This window comes from Ammodytes marinus (genome assembly GCF_949987685.1).
Source record: "Ammodytes marinus genome assembly, chromosome: 2".
In the NCBI taxonomy this organism is placed as follows: Eukaryota; Metazoa; Chordata; class Actinopteri; order Uranoscopiformes; family Ammodytidae; genus Ammodytes; species Ammodytes marinus.
In genome coordinates, this window is record NC_137231.1 from 29,023,749 (window position 1) to 29,046,096 (window position 22,348).

Consider the following 22,348-nt stretch of genomic DNA (forward strand, 5'->3'; position numbering starts at 1 on the left):
TACACAACGTCTTACTGAAGCCGATTAAACATGAAAACGCTCGAATTTTGTGTTTTTGAAAAAAAAAAAAAAAGAGGTTATACAGTAACTTGATTCGCCTTCTAGCGTCACCCTTGTCTTTGAAATATCTTATGAGTCTTTGGGCATTATATATATATTTATATCTATATGTATCTGCATTTGGGCCTAATATGTGTCTGTGTTTTTAGGATTGCAACACAAAGTTTTAGCTAAAATATAGACCCACACCAAGTGATGGCTTTTGGCTGATTACGTGATCTCATTGCATAAATCGGTTGATTTAATCTAGATTTCTTTTTTTTTTACTTTTCTCAAAGAGATAAAGAGAAAAAAAAAAAGATCAAGGTATCCCCTGGTAACAGTGCGACAAAGTTTTAGAAAATTGGAAAATACCTTTTTGTTTTTTAATGTTGGATTTCTATCGCAATGTAGGGGACAACTGCAATACAACACACACACACACACACACACACACACACACACACACACACACACACACACACATACCAGCTAGTCTACTGTCATTCCACTGGATGTAAAAAGGTTTTGAATAGGAATAGCCGCTTTTAAAAGACACACAAACACACTCACACACAGAACATCATTGTTTATCTTGGCATTAAAACGCACATCAACCCTCAAACTGTAAGCTGTGATGTGAAGCCGCCTCCTTCACCTCCAAGAGAGAAAAGAAAGAAAGAAAGCAATTATGATTGATTGATAGATTCCTGACGCCATTCCTGAGCAAGGGTGGACTTGACGAGTGAGACCCAAGGAATCCAGCTTTCGTGGGAAAATTTAAAAAAAACTGAGAAACATATAGATATATATAGAGAGTTATATATCTATATATGTCTATATATTTGTATCCATCACAGCAACAGTGTGGAGGCGGGGAGGAGCGGTGGCAACGCAGGAGCCGGTCCACGGACACATCTGCAGGGAGAATGAAACAACGACAGTGTGATGAGACGTTACACTTGGATCCTATCTTTGTTTAAAGGTGTAGTCAGTGATTCTAGAGAACACCTGTTGTCCAAATCACTTATGTCAAAATCAGTGACAAAATCATCTCCTCACGATTCATTCCCTGTCCGTACTGTGTGTGAGCGCTGAAAAATAATCTGGTGTTAGGTTGTGTAAAAGGGCATGTTGCCCAGCTACGGTGGGCCCCTTTTTTGTAACACACACACACACACACACACACACACACACACACACACACACACACACACACACACACACACACACACACACACACACACACACACACACACACACACACACACACACACACACACACACACACACACACACACACACCGTGATCACAGAATTTGAAACGACACAGCTTTGTATTTAAGAAATTTAAAAATGATCCAGGAATTTTAATGTAAAAACTGCAATTGAATGAATAATAAAGCAACCTGGCTTCTACTTTAATGATACATTAAATATGTCAGCACCAACATACAGCTACTAAGTGTTACTTTCTTTTTAGGTTAAATTACATATAAACGTTACAAACAGCTGTAACTTGAGAATGCAGCGACGTGCTTTGTCCTGTTCTAATATGGGAGATGTTTAGCAGTCTGTTATAGCATTGAAAGGCGACAGAGGGGAAACATAGTGATTACACACGCTGACACAGAGCGCATGAGAAACTGGTAGTTATTATCACAACCAGAGGGCCAATCACTGAGCAGCTGCTGGTTACATTCACAATTACATACAAACATTTAGACCAACATGTGACACATAAACTCTTCAATTGAAAACAGATTGAAGAATTTGATTATTTTAGTATTTGAACTTTATTAACCCCTATGTAAAAAAAAAATAATTCACCAAATAAATCTTTGTGGTGAAGCGTTAAAGTGATCTTTTTTTTATATGCCTTTTAAAGTGGTTTTAAGCTGAAGAACGTAGATCTCCTTTTCACACTCTCCAAAAACGTATAGTTCATCATGTATTCTGTGAGTCTGTTTTTACTTTAGCTATTGAGTGGTGAGATGTTAAATGTAGCACAAATGATCAGTAGTTTTTACAGCTATAACACCAATCACTCACAGTTGTATCGATGTTTACACAAAGTATCTATCTATCTATCTATCCATCCATCCATCCATCCATCCATCCATCCATCTATCTATCTATCTATCCCTCCCTTACCTGTGTGAGATGTTAGGACTTGAAGGCGGTCTGGAAACGACCTGTTTCAGCAAAGATGAGTTCCTTCAGCGTCTCTTTGGGAAGGTCATCCAGCTCCATGTCAAACTTGAACGGAGCCTCGGCAACCGGCTGCACACAGGGAGGCACACAGGATATAGTTAGTGGGACTTTATAGATATAATAATAATAAAAAGCTTTATTTTCTTACTTTAGGTGTTGATCACACTCGACTGTTTAAGGCCAGACAATGCATGAGAATAAGGCACTTTTTTTAACTTACTTATAGATATCATCATGGAACTTTGCCGGTTGATTACTTACGTTAACTAGAATTTTTCGGAAAGGTTTGCATACTATCTAGATTCATATGTGTACATTTGGATCTATTTAAAATAAATACTCAAAACATTATTCTCTTTGATTAGAATGATATGAAGTATCCTCATTCCACACAGGCTCATAAAACACAAGCTGAATAGGAACAACCCAAACAGCCCAACAGTCTCCGTGGTCTGACCTCGTCTGTGGGGTCGTAGTACTGCTCCAGGTAGGGGTGAGCCAGAGCCTCCTCCACCTCGATCCTCTTGTGAGGGTTGAAGGTCAACATCTTGTCCAGCAGGTCCAGAGCTGAGGAGGAACACATTTAAACAAGAGAAAGAGGGTGTTAGTTTTTTCTTTTTTTTTTTTTTTTTTGTATTTATGAAGCAATCATGAGCTGTCCTGTCCACTAGAGGGCTCTACAACATCCTATTTGGATTATTAAGAGACTGAACTTTTTTTTTTTTTTTTTACACATTTTATATTTATATTTTAAAAAGCTGTGGCGTGGGATTCGTTGAGTGGTTGAATTTTTTAAAATCTTCATAAAATCTAGTTTTGTCCCCTTGAATCTAGAATTAACTTGATATATATATATATACAATCTAAAATAATGTTTTATCTTCTGATGTTGAGAAAACATTTAAGTGATGAGGTATTGATGACGCGTTGAATTCTAGCAATCTAGAAAGACTACAAAAAAAATCTGGGACTCTATATCCCCCTCCCTACTGACCTTTGGGGTCTGCGTTGGGGAACAGTCGGTTCCAGGGCACTTTGCAGCGCAGAGGCAGAGACAGCAGATAGTTCCGCGCCTTGATGTTGATGATGCAGTTTAGATCCTCCTGAGACGGGGAACCCAGGATCCCTGTAGGACACACAACGAGCATTTTAAAAGATGATTTTTTTTTTTGGCATTTTTATGCTTTATTTTAGACAATGTGAAGAGACAGAGGTGAAATGGGGCAGAGAGGGGAATGACATGCAGAGAACAACCACAGAAAAGGAATAATTAAATCTTAAATCTGCCTGAAACTGTTATGAATTTATATATTATTATGTAGGCTATATTGAAAATAACTATATTGTACTTTCAGCTTACATGACATCAGGATATGGTTTACTGACAATTAGTACAATAAAATAAACAATTTATTGTAATTATTGCCCAAAAATAGAAGTTTCTTACATTATTAAGATATGTCAAGCTAAGCTGGCTTCTCAAACTGTTAAATTAACAACACTACAGTACCACACAAATCCTAAACCATATTAACATGGCTATTAAAAGAGATTTATTTTACCCAGAATGTGGTTTAGTTGATCCAGGTAATGCTTCCCGGGAAAGATTGGTCTGTTGGACAACATCTCAGCCAGGATGCAGCCCACCGACCAGATGTCTATGGACTTGGTGTAGCCCTGAGACAGACAGACAGACAGACAGACAGACATAAACACACATATTAAGTCAGCTTGGCCTGAATGACAGCAGTTACAGTGCCCCAATTCTCTTTATAAGATTATCTGAAGGATTTGGAAAAAAAAATGTGAGATTAAAAAAAGAGCACTTTAAACTCCTATGAAATATAATTTAATGCACAGCTTGTAAAAAGAGTAGACTGCATGCTTTCTGAACAGAAAAAAAAAAACGAAAAAACATTCACTCATCCTTTTAATCCCAGACTGCCAACATGTTACCGACTCTCACCTTGGAGTTGAGCATGATCTCAGGAGCTCTGTACCAGCGCGTGGCCACGTACTCTGTGAGGAACCCGGTGTGATCGTGGTCCGGGTCGGCCACACGCGCCAGACCAAAGTCACAGATCTGCAGGGATATAGCGAGAAGACAAGAGGATTAATGAATGCTTAACAACAACAATACACTGTGTTGACATTTAACTGACAAAAAACCATCATCAGGTTGGGAACAATATCCAGAGCCTTTAGTTTGTAGGGCTAATATTCTGGAGGTAGGATGGCCTAGAGGTAAGAGTGGCTGACTAGTAACCATGTTACCAATTTATAAAACTAGCGGTGGCTGCTATTACATCTACGGTGCCCATCATCTTTGCCATTGTGTCCTAGAGCAAGACACTTAACCCCAAACTACTCCAGGGGCGCTGTACTACGGCTGACCCTGTGCTCTGACCCCCCCTCCGAAGTTGAACACTTGAGAGGGGATATGTGGGGGGGGGAAGACAAATTTCAATGTGCCTTGTGTACAATTGACTTACTCAAGTCACAAAGGTCTTTCTTGATCAGTTTGTCAAGCTGTTGTGGAGTTTCTTCAATATGATTCTGAATCATCAATGCGTTCAAAATCAGCCCAATCGATTCGCATGGTATTAACTCCTCGTGCAAAGTGGGGCCCACCGTAGCTAGCAACACAGCCGTTTTACAGAGCCTAGGCTGTGTATTAACGGTATTAAAACCCAGATTTTTTTTTTTATTATTATTATTCATTGTATTTCACCTTGAGATCACAGGTGGTGTTGAGCAGCAGGTTGGAGGGCTTGAGGTCACGGTGCAGCACGTTGGCGGAGTGGATGTACTTCAGCCCGCGGAGGATCTGGTAGAGGAAGTAGCAGATGTGGTCGTTGCTCAGGTGTTGGGTCTTCAGCAGCTTGTAGAGGTCCGTCTCCATCAGGTCCTGAACTATGTATCTGAACAGAGCATATGGTTAAAGGGCTCCAACTTAGATTTCAGGGAAAAAGCAGAGAAGTTTAAAGTGATATGGCAGCCTTTCCTTGACTATATAAGAGTACTGAAGGGACCGACATGACACCTCATTGACTTTTTTATCTAGTCAAGCCTCTAGTCTAAATAATGTTAGTTGTTTATCTTATTTTGTCTTTGTGTTCCTTTTTTTCAGCTGTGTGTGTGTGTGTGTGTGTGTGTGTGTGTGTGTGTGTGTGTGTGTGTGTATGCATATTCTCTAAAAAAAAATCCATTAATAAAGTATTTAAAAAAACTTTGTATATCATGGAAAACCAAATCAAATAGTATTTCTTTTTACTATACTACATACTGCAGCTTTACATAAAAAGTATGTAGCTAACTTGTGCCGTATGCTACAATTGAAACATACTCAAAGTAAATACGAGGAACTTTTAAATATTTCTGAAACGGTCTCATTTATGCGAGAGGATACACGTCCTTCATCTGGTCGATGGTTGGCGTGCGGATGATGTCGTTGATTCCGATGATGTTCTCGTGTTTGAAGCGCAGCAGGATCTTGATTTCTCGGAGCGTGCGCTGGCAGTACGTCTGGTGCTCAAACGGACTGATCTTCTTGATGGCCGCGCGGCTCTTGTTGTCCCGATCGTGGGCAGCGCTGGGTTGGATTAGAAAAATACAATAAAAATATTTTTAGAAATGTGTGACAGTTTTTTTAAAGCTCACTTTTCACCTCTTTGAACCAGAAATATTGGCACCTCAACGGTTAAATATATTTATCAAAACACGCGCACACACACACAAAAATGTCAAATATTAACATTAGATTTTGTATTAACACTCCGAGCACACCTCTGATTCTGATACAGTGTGGAGCAGCAATACAGAGAGGCTGCTGTAATATATGTGAATGCATGTAGGAGTAAAACTAAAGCTCTGTAGTGCTAATACCAGACTTTAAATAAAATGCTTAATAGCCTCCACAGCCACAGTCATCAATTTAGCACCATGGCACACAGATTTCAAACAAAGGGGGCCCACCGTAGCTTCCAGCATGCTCATTTACAGAGCCTAGGCTGTGTGTAAACACTGGATTTTCCTTTCAGCACACACACACACACACACACTTCACTTTAATAATTTGTTTTTGTTGTGTTATTTAAATTTGTTTAAATCTCTACTCGTTAAATTATCTACAAATGATAAACATACAGCTGTTAAAATAGAATGGCAAGTAGTACTGTGAGTATGACTATGTAAACGTTGCTTAAACTAGAAAAAAAAGAAAAGAAAGCAATACAGCAGTTTTTGAACACAGAAAACCTGTGTATGTTGGTTGAGATAACAGGAAAGCCCTTCAGCATTAACAGATAAATATCTTGCGTAAATCAGTCTGCATTTCCGTCTGCGCGCCTTGCCTTCTTTGATAACACTCACTCACCATTCCCTTATTTTGCACCAACGCGTTTCAACGCGTTCAGTGACCGCTGTGCTCTATTTCATAGCATTGGAAGTTTTTACTCATCCTGCATTTAAAAGGTGCACTATGCAGTTTCAGGAGAGGGTATTTCCTCTACATTTGCAGAGCCTACAGTTAGTTTAAAACACATATTTACTCTACATGTAATTCGTAGTATTGAATAATTCTATCATGATTTAAAATTAAACTATTTTGAGGAACCTGGATCCAAACTTAAGACTAGAATATGTTTGTAAACCAAAACTGTGGGTCCTGCTGCTGTAAACAACAACAGTGAAACAGTAGCTTTTCAGGGAAGCTTTCTAACTTCAAACAGTGTTCCAGGGATCACATTTTCCCGTGAGTTAATTAAGTTTATTCAGTTGTGAGAATATACCTTAGAAAGTGTTCACTTCTCTGACACACCCAAAGTTACATAGTGCACCTTTAAATCCTTTCTGTTGTGCTACTTTACTGAAAAAGCACTTGTTCTTGCAGCTACCATAGAAGGTTTCGCTGTCAATCTGGAGTTTTGATGATTGGAACAGGAAAATAATTAAATATGATCATATTCAGAATCAGATCCTATTATTGTCTTATGTTGACTGATTACTGTCTGAGTGCGTCTACACCCAGCAGACCTGACTGTTTAATCACACTTACTCCTCCACACTGCTACCAGGTACAGACATGTCCACTGAGGATTTTCTGCTTCTTTTCAAGTGGCTCAACCGACTGTTTTTAAACCTCTCCACGCTCACTCTGCCTCGGCTATTTTGGAATTGCCACACAGACACTAGGGTCGAATCTTGCCAAATTTTAACTCCAAAAAGTACTCTTTGGGTTTTTCTTTTAACATTGAATAACATGGGAATAAAAAAAGCTAGGTGCTGCCTGCCAAGTGCTGTGGTTACCGCTACAACAGTTATAGTTGAAGGTTACATGAAATTATTGGTTTCTTGTATCGTATGTAAAAAAAGGTGGAGTCAGTGATTACGGAGAACGCTTTTACTCAAAAATCTAACCCAATTTTTTATATTGGGAGGTTGTTTTAATGTTGTGATGGGGATGTCCGTGACAAAGAATGACCATGTATATATATATAGCCTGGTGTTGGGAATTTCAAAAAATAGCCAGAAGTCTTTAGTGCATGGGAACTGGTGGCATCAAAACACAGTCCAACTCATTGGATCCTGCCAAGAAATGAAAATGACTGCAGCCGCCTTCCAGGGATTCTTTTTCTGGAAAACCAAGAAGACTGGTTTTCTCAAACTGTTGCAACATGTTGCCATTTGGTGACATTACAAAGTCCACAAACTGCCCAATAAAAGCGTCTCTTGACTTTGTATGACTTGAGCAGAACTACCAACATTAAAAAGGGAGGAAAAGTGAAACATGGAAACTATGGACAACACTAATATGTTGTAAAAAATAAATAAAGATTTCAACTCTGGCTTTATCGAACATCTACATTTTTTTTTGTAATTTTTAAGAGACGATATTGCACGCGTAATAAGTTAGATAATGCAAAATGGTCTTATTAATTCAAACATTTCTGAAAAAAACGAATACAAAAAACAATTGTACTCGACTGGCAAGTTTCATGATGATATATATATTATAGTTAAACATTTGACCCTATTCACCGGCAGTGTCTTGCCTTAACTATCTAGCTATACACGTCATTTATAGAGCCTAGAAGAGTGGATTTATTTCTGCACATCACAAACATCAGGAACGAAAGAAAAAACGCCGACAAAGTATGAAAAAAAGAAGAAAAGCAGTTGCTATAGAGACGGGGGGAGTAGGGACTGTAATGTAAACATGAGTGTGCCAGCCTTCTGTGAGGGAAATATGAGTGACCTTCCTTTCCACTTTGTGTGAAAGGAATGTGTGTGTGTGTGTGTGTGTGTGTGTGTGTGTGTGTGTGTGTGTGTGTGTGCGTGCGTGCGTGCGTGTCTTCATAAAACCTAAAAGAAAACCAGTCGAAGTCGAAAAGACCTATTCATCAAAGCTAAACATATGATTCAGAGCCAATTTCGCCCAGATATATCTACATATTTCTTTATTACATTTTATTTTTTTAGAAACAGACCAGGGTATACCGCCCAATATTTTTCTCATGCACTATGTAAATTCACAAGCACAATGTCTTTACAATAAAAAAAAGATGCCAGCTCCAGTTATACAATAAGAAATGCAATTTGTCCAATTTATTTCTACATATTTTAAAACTTTCTGATGGGCCGCAAAGTCTTATCACTTGAGCTTTTGCGAGTGACGTCATATAAGACGCTGTGTGTGTGTGTGTGTGTGTGTTTAGTGCGGAGAGGGAAGTGAGGGCGATCTTTGTCCACGCTGCATTTCCCCATGTTTACCGAGGCAAGCCCAGGCGCTCGGCTCCTCGTCAGTTTGTCAAAGACGTTTGCAACACAAGGAACTTTTTGAGGAAGTGCAAAGTGCACAAAGAATGTGTGTAGTATTAGTATTTATACACCCCGTGGCAATACAGGGAGAATACAGCAGTGTCCAGAATGGCCTTCTCACACACTGAAGGCTTTTTTTTTTTTTTTTTGTGTGTGGCATTTTTCATGCTTTATTTTATTTTTTGTATTAAGACAGTTTGGAGAGAGAGATGCAAGGGGCAGAGAGAGGGGAATAACATGCAGAGAACGACCATGGGCCAGATTCTAACCTGGGTCTGCTGTGAAGAGGACTGAGCCTCTAAAGGCCAGGACACACTGGCCCGATAATCGCCGTCGTAGAGTCGGGAGGGGGCGGGGAAACAAATCTGTTTGGTGTGTGCCGTGAAATCGGTCGTCGTAGATGTCGTCGGGCTTCTTTTGAGCCGATGGCGGCGGGCAGTCTTTCAGTTGGAGCAATTTGATTTGGCACTAACCACTACACCACAAGCGTCCCCCTTAGACACTGAAGGCTTTTGAGGGTCTGACATTTTGTTTTGATGGTTTTCAGCGTTGTGTCTGTCTACTGTCTAGCACCCTCAGGAGACAGCACCTCAGTCTACGCTCACAGCCAGCTGACGGTCGCACCTGTCTGACACAGCTGACTGAAATTCCTGGCTGTGCAAACTGTTGGCAAAGCACTCTTACATTTAGTAGGAGGATGCACACAATATGTTACATAAGGGTAAGAACTCATAGTACATTCGAGTGCAATGGCATTTATGTATGTTCGTTATGCTTATAATTCTTTTGTGTGTGCCACATCAAATTGTTAGTATGTGTGAAAATATCTGGCCTATACACCTGATTCTTAGTGACATTTTTAAGACATTTTAAAGCAACAATACAAGCGATTCACCAGTTCCAGCTTTAATAAAATATATTCGGGGGGCATGATGAAGGAAATCTTTTTCACTATTTTTCCAGTTGATTTATTGCCAATTTGCCGTTTGCTCTCTTTGTAATTATATTATATAAATACATTTGCTTTGAATACATTTCTACTTTCTGTCTTGCTTCTCTGCTAGTGTATTGTATTTTTTCTGAGCATGCTCCGTGCCCAGTGGATAGGGTGAGGGGGGGGGGGGGGCTTCTGTTGCCATGGAGATAGGAATACAAGGCCTTTACACTGCAGCCGCTGGGTTATGCAACAGGGCTGTTACCATGGAGATGTTTCAAGGGGGGGGGGGGGAGGGGGTTGGGTTGAAGGAAAGAAAAAGAAACGCTGGGCAGAGAAAGTGCAGATATGAAAAACGTCCATAAAGATTGTAATACACAAATATATCGTAATGTCTGACGCTTTGCAAAATACATTAAAGGCAGCATGAGCTTCAGTCTCAGGTTGGGGGAGTGTGTGTGTGTGTGTGTGTGAGTGAGTGAGTGAGGGGCTTCAAACTTGGAGGGTCTTTGCACAGTGCTATTTACAGCTCTCTCTACTGATCTGCAGCTACTGAACAAGCCTCTACTCACAGCATCACTGATTATTCAACGTGTTAGTGACATTCACTATTATACTTTCAGAGCCGTACTTCAACCTACAAGACGAGGAACTTATCATCGCACACATATGAAAATCAATAGTAACACACTAATATTCTAACGGATTCAGGGTTGCAGATTTGGTCATTTAAAGATGTATCAATAGGAAACAATTACAGATCTTGCTGCATCTTTGCTTATTGAAATACACTTCCTCTTCCTGTGTAGGTCTGACCACGGTAGCCAGGTTTTTAACAAGATGGCTGTGGAGGGGTTTGTGTTTGAAAGAGCGTTTCACTCAAGCTTCTTGCATCGCTGCTATTAGTTCGAGATAGACATCTCAGAGACACGTGGATTCTATAAAACACGTGCTTTTTGATTTCTGCTCATCAGTTCCAAACTATTGCAAATGTTCAGTTTCACACCAGAGTGAACTGCGGTGTGGGTTTTTATAGTGTATTAAGAGTTTTACATATCTGCCAGGACCTGCTAGCTAACACCTGCAGTACAGATAACACAGCTCCGGAAAAAAAAATTAAGAGACCAGTCTGGATTTTTCCTTAATCTTCATCTCTACATTACTTATTGAACATGCTCGTAATGACAAAGAATGTATTGGAATTTGATAGAAATGTTGTCGATAGTTTATCGAGCACCACCAAAATGTTCATCCTACTCAAACATATGCCTATAAATAGTAAAACGAGAGACACTAAACGTTTGGAGTGTTCTTTTAATATTTTCCAGAGCTGTATGACGAAGCATTTTCTTGATTTACCTCCCACCTAAAGCACCTTGTTTTGACTTTTCCTTTTCACAGCTTAAATAAGAAAAAAAATTACACTTTTAAAAACAACATTTCTCGATAGTAACGTCGATGTCAATGGACAATTTTGACCGATGAAAACTTCTGAATCATAAATGATGACCAGCTTATCTTACTGTAGCAATGTGAACTATTCCACACATGCCATGACCATCACATCAACAGACTGTGAGGAAAGGCTGAGGAAGTGACTTTAAGGAAGCTACTCTTCCGTTCTTGCCCAACACACACACATACACAGATATCAATATATATGTATATAGAGATCCCCATTAAAATGCATAGGCAGAGGCCTGGTTTAAGCTTTACAGTATTGTCTTCCTTGCAAAAGGAAATTTAACAAACAAACAACACATCTGCTAACATAATAGAAAAGAAAAAATTGAGTATGTCATCATTAGAAATGGGTTCACACTATTTCACTGATCTACAGATGGCAGTAACGTGCCAAGAAGCATTATTAAAAATTAAAAAACTTGAGAAAGTTAAGTTAAGAAAAAACTGGAGAAGGCACCTTTAATATAAAATATAACAAAATAATACTAATGCAAATTGATCACTCAAGTCAATCACGCCTTGGTTTACTGTTATATATTACTGTTACTTACAACAGTCTATGTACCAAAGCTAGTTAGTAGAAGCACTTGTTGCAGGAGTTTTTAAAATAGCTTAAAAATTAAAGTTAACATTCTTACACGACAAAATCACTCACGCTGCATCGACATGTGATATAAAAAGTCCTGTTGTTGTAAATCGCCTTTATGAAAATGCTTCATCGACCCTATTCACTAAATGAGCAGTTGGCGTGTGTGTGTGTCGTATTGTTTGTCGACCCGATTAAAGCTGGAGCCATTTTACAATTGTAATTTCTTTGAATAGCAAACAGATTACACAACAGGCTTAACAGAGGCCACATATAACCAAAACAAACCACTATTAAATAGATGAAATATTTGACTGAAAATTAAATATTTACAGACGTAGTCTGTCCATATCTTTACACTGTTATATAATTCAAGATATGAGTCCCCTATCACATAAAGTAGCATGACATGACATCAGATCAAATGAATGAAGTTCATTTATCTCAAAACACCCAAAAGTAACACTTGGACACACACACACACACACACACACACACACACACACACACTTCAAATGATGAGTCAAAAGCTGTAGTATTCATGATAAGCAATCAATCGTGTGTGTGCTGACTTCAATGCAACTTCAGCTTCTGCAAGCGACGCATTCTTCTTCCATCTACACATGAGACCAAGAGAGATAACCATCAAAGCCTTCAGACCACCTCTGCACATTTCATTACACACCATGGGCCACAACACAGTCATATCTCACACTGTTCTTAAGAAAATTGGTTCACTTCTTGATAATTTTGGATGTGACACACATGAAGATGCAAACATACAGGATAGCAGTAGCAAAGTCAGAACATGCCTTTACAACAGGCTTAAATGTAGATCGCAGTCATGTGCACAACAGTTTTTTTTTTTTTCCCGAACCAGAAGTCATTCTGTGCTAGTCTTCTTGGCACAGGCGTAATCACCCCAAATTACACATATTACATCTCTCCTTCTGAAGTGCACAACAGGATTTGTTTGGTTATAGTGTCAAGGCTCTCATTCTCTCTCTTTCCTCTTCTCCCATTGGCTGTTGAGTGCTTGGTACTGATGTCAGAGGAAGAGGGGTTGCTATGGAGATGGTCGCCGCGGTGGCATTTCAAGAGGGATGGATGAGAGCCAAGCGGGTCAGTGTGTCCAGATCCAGATCAGAAGAAGTTCAAATCAATTTCATTTGAGAATTTGGGCTTTATGATGAAATAGTCACAAGAGATGTGTTAACTATATACAGTATATATATACACAGCTCTGGAAAAAATTAAGAGACCACTCCAAGTATTCAGTGCCTCGTTTTACTATTTATAGGCATATGTTTGAGTAGAATGAACATTTTGATTTTATAATATAAACTACTGACAACATTTCTAACAAATTCACAATGAAAATATTGTCATTAAGAGCATTTTCAATAAGTAATGTAGAGATGAAGATTTAAGAAATCAAGACTGGTCTCTTAGTTTTTTCCAGAGTTGTGGTATATAAATGTGCGTTTGGCCGCTACCAATTTTTCTAGCCTTGAGACAACTGCTTATATGAAGTTAAACCCTGATATAAATGGCCTTGTGAGCTTAATTGACTGACTTGTGCTTACCGCCAGTTCGCATGTTCAGTTCTAGCATGTTAGAGCACAGACTTATGTAACAACTTGATCTATAATGCATTTTTTCGCTAAGTAAAAAATAATAATAATAAAAAAAAGATTATGGATGAAAACAAATTTGATTAATTTTTAAAACCTTCACTGCATTCAACTTCTCAACTATGAGGATTTGCTGCTTTCGTTTTGTTCTATCCTTTCATTATTTTATCTTTCGGCTTTGGACTGTTGCTCTATGGCAAAACGAGTAACAAAATCTGTTGAAATCTGCTAGACGTTTTATTTGTAGACAATATGTTTAGGCCATAATGATTACTCAAGTCATTGTTGATTAAATATGAATAAGATAATTTAAATAATGTCACCCTTACTTTTCATCCTGTACACCAACATGTGTCAACGTAATTATGAAAACAGGACCATAATTAAGTATGCAGATGACTCTATTGTTGTAAGTCTCCTCCAGAAACATTAGACTGGTCATGGCCCGATAATAGAGGATTTTGTGAAGTGGTGTGATGAGTCACATCTTCAATTAAACATATCTAAAACAAAAGATGTGATCATTGATTTTAGAAAACATGCTTCCCCTCACAATGTCACAACAATAGAAACACAACCAGTGCAATATGTGGATTCATATAAATACCTTGGAACAATAATTGATTTTAATCTGAATTTTGAAGAGAATTGTATTGCTGTGTGTAAAAAGGGACACTGTTCTTCTTCCAAGTGGATAAAACCATAACGACCTTGTTTTATCGAATCAATTGTATCCTTTTCTTTGGTTTCATGGTTTGGAAGTCTCTCTGTCAAGAACAGGAACTCACTCAATCAGGTGGGGAAATGGTCCAGTAAGCTTATTGGAGAATCTCAGCTGAACCCGGCCTCCCTGTACACTAGACAGGTACAGCGGATAACCCAGTCTATTTTAAATGACCGTTTGCACAATGAGTTTCAGCTACTCCCCTCTGGAAGAAGGTTTTTAGTTCCAAGGTCTAAAAACCAAGCGTTTTAAAAACAGCTTTGTTCCAGCTGCAATCACGCTGATGAACAAGCTGTAGAAACTGCTAAATTTGCACAATAGTAATTTTGTATGTGTTATTTATTTATTTACTTGTTGATTTTTTTAGATCAATTGTATCTGGGTTTTATTATATCTGAATTATGTTGGTCAGTTTTAAGTGTCCAAATTTGGATTAGCACTGGAGCACTTTAATTGTTTTACCTACTGTATGTAACTGTCCCATTTGTGTTTCTGTGTATGTGATGTCCTAACTGTGTGACAGAAGCTCACTTTTAAACTGCAACACAAGTTTACCTACGGGTACGAATAAATTAACCTGAACCCGAACCTGATAACTTATTATTTGCGTCACTTTTGAGTTCCCATGTTCAAGAATTAACTTTTCATCTTTAAACACAGTATGTTGCAGTTATTACAATTTATTTACAACAATGAACGAGAAGATGGCATCCTATTGTTAAACTTCTTCTGGTAACATGGTAGACCGACTACCACGGATCTTTTTAGATGCAAAACCTTTTTCCTAAACACTTGCCTCACTTGAGCATCATGCCCCTATGATCTAAGTGTTTATGTGGGCGGCTTGAAAAGACATGAGTCCATCACACAGCAGCCTCTGAATACCATCACACACACACACAGTACATCTGGTGGTTGTGTAAGCAGACGGTGTGCACCAACCAAGGCTTGTGTTAAGAGGCTCTGGAGAGTCCTACTGACATGCAATAGCTTCAACAACAGTCAACGAGAGGCAATTGAAATCTAAAATAGGCCCATAGCATAGACCGCAGTCAAACACCCTTTAGGTTACTGTCAAACATGCACAGGATTTCTAATACACCACATCCCGACAAAAACAAATTAAACTTTATAGAATAACAAACGGATGATGAGACTTTTTTTAAACTTATAAAAACTTCAACTACGATAAGTTACAAGGAAGCAAAGAATATATAGTGACTGCAGTAGCTGACTGCCATCTCCATATTAAGGTAACATACTAACTATGCCTAAATACCTCATACAACCCTGCTAAAAAAAATAGTGAACTACCCCTTCAATAGTATCACACCAAGAAGACACACATTGATGCACATTGTTGCAGGACTCATTGTTGATATTTGGGAAGTGTGCGTGTATTCAAGTTATACCATAACATATCCCGGGCAGGCGAAAATCCATCTGTAGGGCTAAAGTATCACCAGGCTACAAGCTAGCAATTTGATAAAGTAAAAATCAAGCTAACTCAAAATTCTAGTAAATAAACAAATTTTGTATAATTTTGAAAAGTCCCTACTACTGCTTCTTTTATCTTAACTTATTGTATTTGAATGAATAGAAAACCCATATTGTCTGTCTTGTATACACTCAGCATATGAGGGTGCACTCACTGCCACCACACACAAAATAAATAAAAAATGCAAAATAACTTCCTGATGCCATATTTAAAAATACTTCTCATGCAAAGGGGATTTCTGTCTGTCTGTCTCTGAGGTATACACTGCTGCTGCGGGCTGCACCACTTTCTCTCTCTCTCTGCTGCACATCAAAGAAACACCACCAGCTGACTCAAATCTAAACCAACAAAGAAGAACGAAGGCCTAGGCTGACACACCGCCCACTACAACTGCCTGATAGATAGATACACTCAACAAAAATATAAACGCAACACTTTTGTTTTTGCTCCCATTTTTCATGAGATGGACTTAAAGATCTAAAATTCATTCCAGAATACACAATATTACCATTTCTCTCAAACATTGTTCACAAATCTGTCTAAATGTGTGATAGTGAGCACTTCTGCTTTGCTGAGATAATCCATCCCACCTCACAGGTGTGCCACATCAAGATGCTGATCTGACATCATGATTAGTGCACAGGTGTGACTTAGACTGTCCACAATAAAAGGCCACTCTGAAATGTGCAGTTGTTTTGCTTTATTGGGGGTTTGGGGACTCAGAACCAGTCAGTATCTGGTGTGACCACCATTTGCCTCATACAGTGCAACACATCTTCTTCGCATAGAGTTTATCAGATTGTCAATTGTGGCCTGTGGAATGTTGGTCCACTCCTCTTCAATGGCTGTGCGAAGTTGCTGGATATTAGTGGGAAGTGGTGCACGCTGGTCAAGCACATCCCAAACATGCTCAATGGGTGACATGTCCGGTGAGTATGCTGACCATGCAAGAACTGGGACATTTTCAGCTTCCAAGAATTGTGTACAGATCCTTGCAACATGGGGCCGTGCATTATCTTGCTGAAACGTGAGGTGATGTTCATGGATGTATGGCACAACAATGGGCCTCAGGATCTCATCACGGTATCTCTGTGCATTCAAAATGCCATCAATAAAATGCACCTGTGTTCTTCGCCCATAACAGATGCCTGCCCATACCATAACCCCACCACCACCATGGGCCACTCGATCCACAACATTGACATCAGCAAAGCGCTCACCCACACGACGCCACACACGCTGTCTGCCATCTGCCCTGAACAATGTAAACCGAGATTCATCCGTGAAGAGAACACCTCTCCAACGTGCCAGACGCCATCGAATGTGAGCATTTGCCCACTCAAGTCTGTTACGGTGACGAGCTGGAGTCAGGTCAAGACCCCGATGAGGACGACGAGCATGCAGTTGAGCTTCCCTGAGACGGTTTCTGACAGTTTGTGCAGAAATTGTTTGGTTATGCAAACCAATTGTTTCAGCAGCTGTCTCAGTGGCTGGTCTCAGACGATCTTGGAGGTGAACCTGCTGGATGTGGAGGTCCTGGGCTGGTGGTTACACGTGGTCTGCGGTTGTGAGGCCGGTTGGATGTACTGCCATATTCTCTGAAACGCCTTTGGAGACGGCTTATGGTGGAGAAATGAACATTCAATGCACGAGCAACAGATCTGGTTGACATTCCTGCTGTCAGCATGCCAATTGCACGCTCCCTCAATGCTTGTGGCATCTGTGGCATTTTGCTGTGAGACAAAACTGCACATTTCAGGGTGGCCTTTTATTGTGGACAGTCTAAGACACACCTGTGCACTAATCATGATGTCAGATCAGCATCTTGATGTGGCACACCTGTGAGGTGGGATGGATTATCTCAGCAAAGCAGAAGTGCTCACTATCACACATTTAGACAGATTTGTGAACAAAGTTTGAGAGAAATGATAATATTGTGTATCTGGAATGAATTTTAGATCTTTAAGTCCATCTCATGAAAAATGGGAGCAAAAACAAAAGTGTTGCGTTTATATTTTTGTTGAGTGTAGATATATATATCTATATATATATCTATATACATACATACACACACATATACACACACAAAAACGACACACAAAGTAAAATACACTGGGCTTTTTACATGAGCATGGGTCAAGATCACAGTCAAAAACTAAGGCATACTGTACTCTTTTAGAACTTTTGCAGCTGGTATAGAAAAGGTAACAATGCATTTGGTTAAAGGTGCAACTGTGTAACTTTGGGTGTGTCAGAGAAGATAAGATTTTCCATGTTGTATTCTCTCATAACTTCAAGTAATCAAGCTTTCCACACAGGAAAATGTAACCTGTTTGAATTTGGAAAACACTGTTGGAAGTTAGAAAGCGAACAGAAAAGTAACTGTTTCACCGTAGTCAGTTCTCTGCATTTCATTCCCCTCTTTGCCCCATTTCAACTCTGTCTCTCCAAAGCTGAAAAGTTGAAGGAACTAAACGTCACAGTGCTGCCCACGCAGATTGACTGACAGTTGAAAAAAACCTCCTGCATGTCACCACTTGTAAAATCAACATTGAATGTGTTTGGCTAAAAAAGGACAGCACAGCGCTACACAGGCCCAGTTTGACTTCAAGCTAAAACATTTTGTTGTTGTCTTTGTGTAAGCCGAGTTGCAGATGGGGCATTACTTTCATTTTTGAGTTTTCCACTAAAAATCTAAATGGGATTTATTTTATCTACAAAATTGCATCTCGCTTTTATGGGACTCCTCTTTTCATTCAATCAGTGGAAATCAACTATGCGCAATAAAAAAGGTGCACAATGCAGTTTCTGGGGAAGGGGATATGTTTACATAGGCAGAGCCAGCAGTTAGTTTTACAAAACATATTTTCTGTACATGCTATTCTTAGTATTGAATAATTATATCATTATGTGAAAACTAAATTAATTTGAGGCACCTGGTATGACTAGAATCTGTTTGTAAACCAAACTGGGCCCTGCTGCTGTAAACAACAACAGTGAAACAGTGCTCCAGTGATCCAAATTTCCATTTAGGAAAGTTAGTTTATTTAGTTATGAGAATATACCTTAGAAAACATTCACTTCTCTGACATGCCCAAAGTTACATAGCGCACCAATAAACTTTATATTTTTTGATGAATTGTATTAATTTGCAACAATAGGATCTGCCTTCTGGGATGAATAGATTTAAGTATCTATATTTCTCTATGTGACTAGTCAGAGCCGTGTACAAATTTGCCTCTGAATTTTATGCAAATTTGTGCCATTTATCTGCGTCGATTTTGGTGTGAAATGGCCTTGGGGACTGTATCTATAGATTAAGATTATTTTGATCAATATTTGATAAATGCCTATCACATGTAAGCAGAGAGAGCGAAGTACAGTATTTGTAATCTGGCTATCTGTGAACAACAGTCAGCAAAAACAAGAGGTATTAAGTGTACAATGATACAAAGTATATTTGAGAATATGGAAACAGTACATTTGTATTTTTACCAGTTTTATTTATGAAATTCTACATATTTGAATTGCAGTTGTGTTGAGTAGCTTATAGTAGTTTATAGCCGACGGACTATTACAAGATTTTTCAGTACATACCCTGAAGTATTTCTAGTACTAGAACTAGTAATGTAAAGCCCACTGAGGCGAATGTCTATTTGTGATATTGGGCAATACAAATAAAACTGATTTGATTTAAATTTGATTTAGAACAACTACAACTTATTTTTATCTAGGGTGTCCTTCTGCTAACTACAGATCGTGTTCCAGTCATTTGTTGATGTGTTGATCATACGAATGGCAACCGTGGCTGTGTGCATTTGTTGGGTTTTCCATTGAGCACACAGAGAGATGCTGTGGTCTGTCTCAACACTGCAGGCTGCCTATGTGTCACATCAGGATTCTCAGAAACCTGAAAGAGCTCCACACACACACACACACACACACACACACACACACACACACACACACACACACACACACACACACACACACACACACACACACACACACACACACACACACACACACACACACACACACACACACACACACACACACACACACACACACACACACACACACACACACACACACACACACACACACACACACACACACACACACACACACACACGAAGAAGAAACTGCAATATACACTGCTGTTGTCTCAAACAAGGACAATATATTATGTAACACACACATTACAGTACAGTGTGCACAGCATGAAAGAAAGTGCTATTGTAGTGGACCTTAAGTGCTAGATTATGAGATAAGAATCTGACTTAATACAAGCGGATACGACGTGAAAATTAAATGTACTATCAATATAAATCATATTTTGGGTTTATTATCACAATGAATACAAATTCACAGGAAAATAAAGAAATACACTAATTTATATAAGCTATGTGTTAGGTTTAAGAGAGGAATATGATATAAGCCGATGGAAATGCAATTGTATAGAAACCCATCTGTTTTAAATGAAGTTAGTAAACACCACCGCCAAACAATACAATTCCAGATTAAAAACATTGAGTAAATGTGAATTAAAAGTAATAGATAGATAGATAGATAGATAGATAGATAGATAGATAGATAGATAGATAGATAGATAGATAGATAGATAGATAGATAGATAGTCCATTCGTGAAGGGAAATTTAATGGTTGCAGTAGCAAAATGTAGCTACTGCAGTAGCAATTAAAAACATATTGCCCATAAAATCACTGGTGAGGTAGGCTAATAAAAAATGGACTAGGAATAGTGTAGGCTACTAGTTTGTGAGATCCAAAACTGCCACAAAGTTTATAAAAAAATTTAAATAAAATCACTACCTTTGTGTAGCAGTGCACACACCCAAATAAGGCCAACATACACAGCCTACATTTTCTTAAAGTAGGCCAATACAAGATGTAATGTTCTGTTTTCAGATAGGAAATGTTTTAAAATGTAAGTTAAATAAACTATAGTTTGAGAGGAAACTGTTATAGGCGAGTTAAAAGCTACCCAGAGAGCCATTTTAATGTTTTTCCTTTTGATGAATGTGTAGCACCTCCAAATCGCCCATTCACTTTCAGGTGGAGTAGCTACCACCACTACACTGTGACAAATCCAAAAGTAAAAAGAAAAGTAATTTCCGCCATGATTTTCCTCTCACTAGAACCCTATCTCCATTTAACTTGACACTGGGGTTCGGCTGTTGCTTGTGTGTGGTAGTGAAAGCCCTTAAAACAACGTGTAAAAAGCCCAAAAATGCGTGTAGGTAAACAATAAACAGCGTCTTCCACTCACCACACCATCCCGTAAGCTCCCTCCCCGATGTAGGAGAGGTTGCTGTACCGAGGCCCGACGTCGAAGGCCTGCCCGCGGACCAGCTCCACCGCCGAAGCAGCAGCAGGGGCAGACACCGCAGCTGTCGCCATTATTATTACAAGACTAGGCGAATTTTCCTTCTGTTTGCAACGCTATGAAAATAACAACAATAAAGAAAAACACCAAGGGAGCGAGATATTAAAACGTCCTAAGGTGTATGTGTACGTGTGAGTGTGTCTGTTTAAATCTGTCGGGTTTTTGTATGTTCCAGAGTGTCAGAGGAGGCCTCCGTCAGAGCGAGTTGAGTTGTTTGCTTGTTCGGAGCGAGCACACCACTGTTGAGCTGTCGCAGGCAGGAGAGGCGAGACGAGAGGCGGCTACTGCTGCAGGAAATCACGGAGCTGGTCATGTGATCCACTGTTTTCTTTTTTCTTTTTCTTTTTTTTTAAATATATTTCCCCCTTTCCCTTTTTTCTTCTTTTTTTTCTCTAGTAGAATATGGGCAGTGTTGCCCTCAGGTACTGGGCTATATCAAGTTAGTTATGTAAATCATACAGGTTGATGGATGGATGGATGGATGGATGGATGGATGGATGGATGGATGGATGGATGGATAGATAGATAGATAGATAGATAGATAGATAGATAGATAGATAGATAGATAGATAGATAGATAGATAGATAGATAGATAGATAGATAGATAGATAGATAGATAGATAGATAGATAGATAGATAGATAGATAGATAGATAGATAGATAGATAGATAGATAGATAGATAGATAGATAGATAGATAGATAGATAGAGATAGATAGATAGATAGATAGATAGACCATTCTGCCTTCATTAAAGGTGCACTATGCAGTTTCAGAGGAGTGGGATTTGTTTACATCTGCAGAGCCTTCAGTTGGTGGTACACAACAAAACATATTTACTCTACATGTCATTTTTAGTATTGAATTATTCTATCAGCATAAATCAAAACTAAATTATTTTGAGAAACCCTGGCATGAAACTAACCTTTCAGGTAAAGCTTTCCAACTTCAAACAGTGTTCCACATATCCAATTTTCCTGAGAGGAAAGTTTGTTTATTCAGATATAGGCTACCTTAGAAAATATTCAC

The 22,348-nt window shown here is 38.9% G+C and overlaps 1 protein-coding gene across 1 annotated transcript; it reads right to left on the reverse strand.

Annotated features, from left to right (window-relative positions):
* Positions 1–62: 62 nt before the first annotated feature.
* mapk1 (mitogen-activated protein kinase 1) lies at positions 63–21,543 on the reverse strand. The gene is made up of 9 exons (XM_080040540.1): positions 21,204–21,543; positions 5,663–5,845; positions 4,985–5,174; positions 4,220–4,336; positions 3,816–3,930; positions 3,248–3,379; positions 2,711–2,820; positions 2,194–2,322; positions 63–957 (listed from the first exon to the last, which is right to left on the reverse strand). The coding sequence occupies exons 1-8, from the start codon at positions 21,332–21,334 to the stop codon at positions 2,206–2,208; spliced, it is 1,095 nt and encodes a 364-aa protein (XP_079896666.1). The 5' UTR covers positions 21,335–21,543; the 3' UTR covers positions 63–957; positions 2,194–2,205.
* Positions 21,544–22,348: the final 805 nt, after the last annotated feature.

Coding starts and splice junctions, on each gene's coding strand:
- mapk1 (XM_080040540.1), bottom strand. CDS start 21,334: ATGGCGACAGCTGCGGTGTCTGCCCCTGCTGCTGCTTCGGCGGTGGAG. Junction 5,846..21,203: donor GGAGCTTACGGGATGGTGTG/GTGAGTGGAAGA, acceptor AATCCAACCCAG/CGCTGCCCACGATCGGGACA. Junction 4,337..4,984: donor ACACCACCTGTGATCTCAAG/GTGAAATACAAT, acceptor ATATCCCTGCAG/ATCTGTGACTTTGGTCTGGC.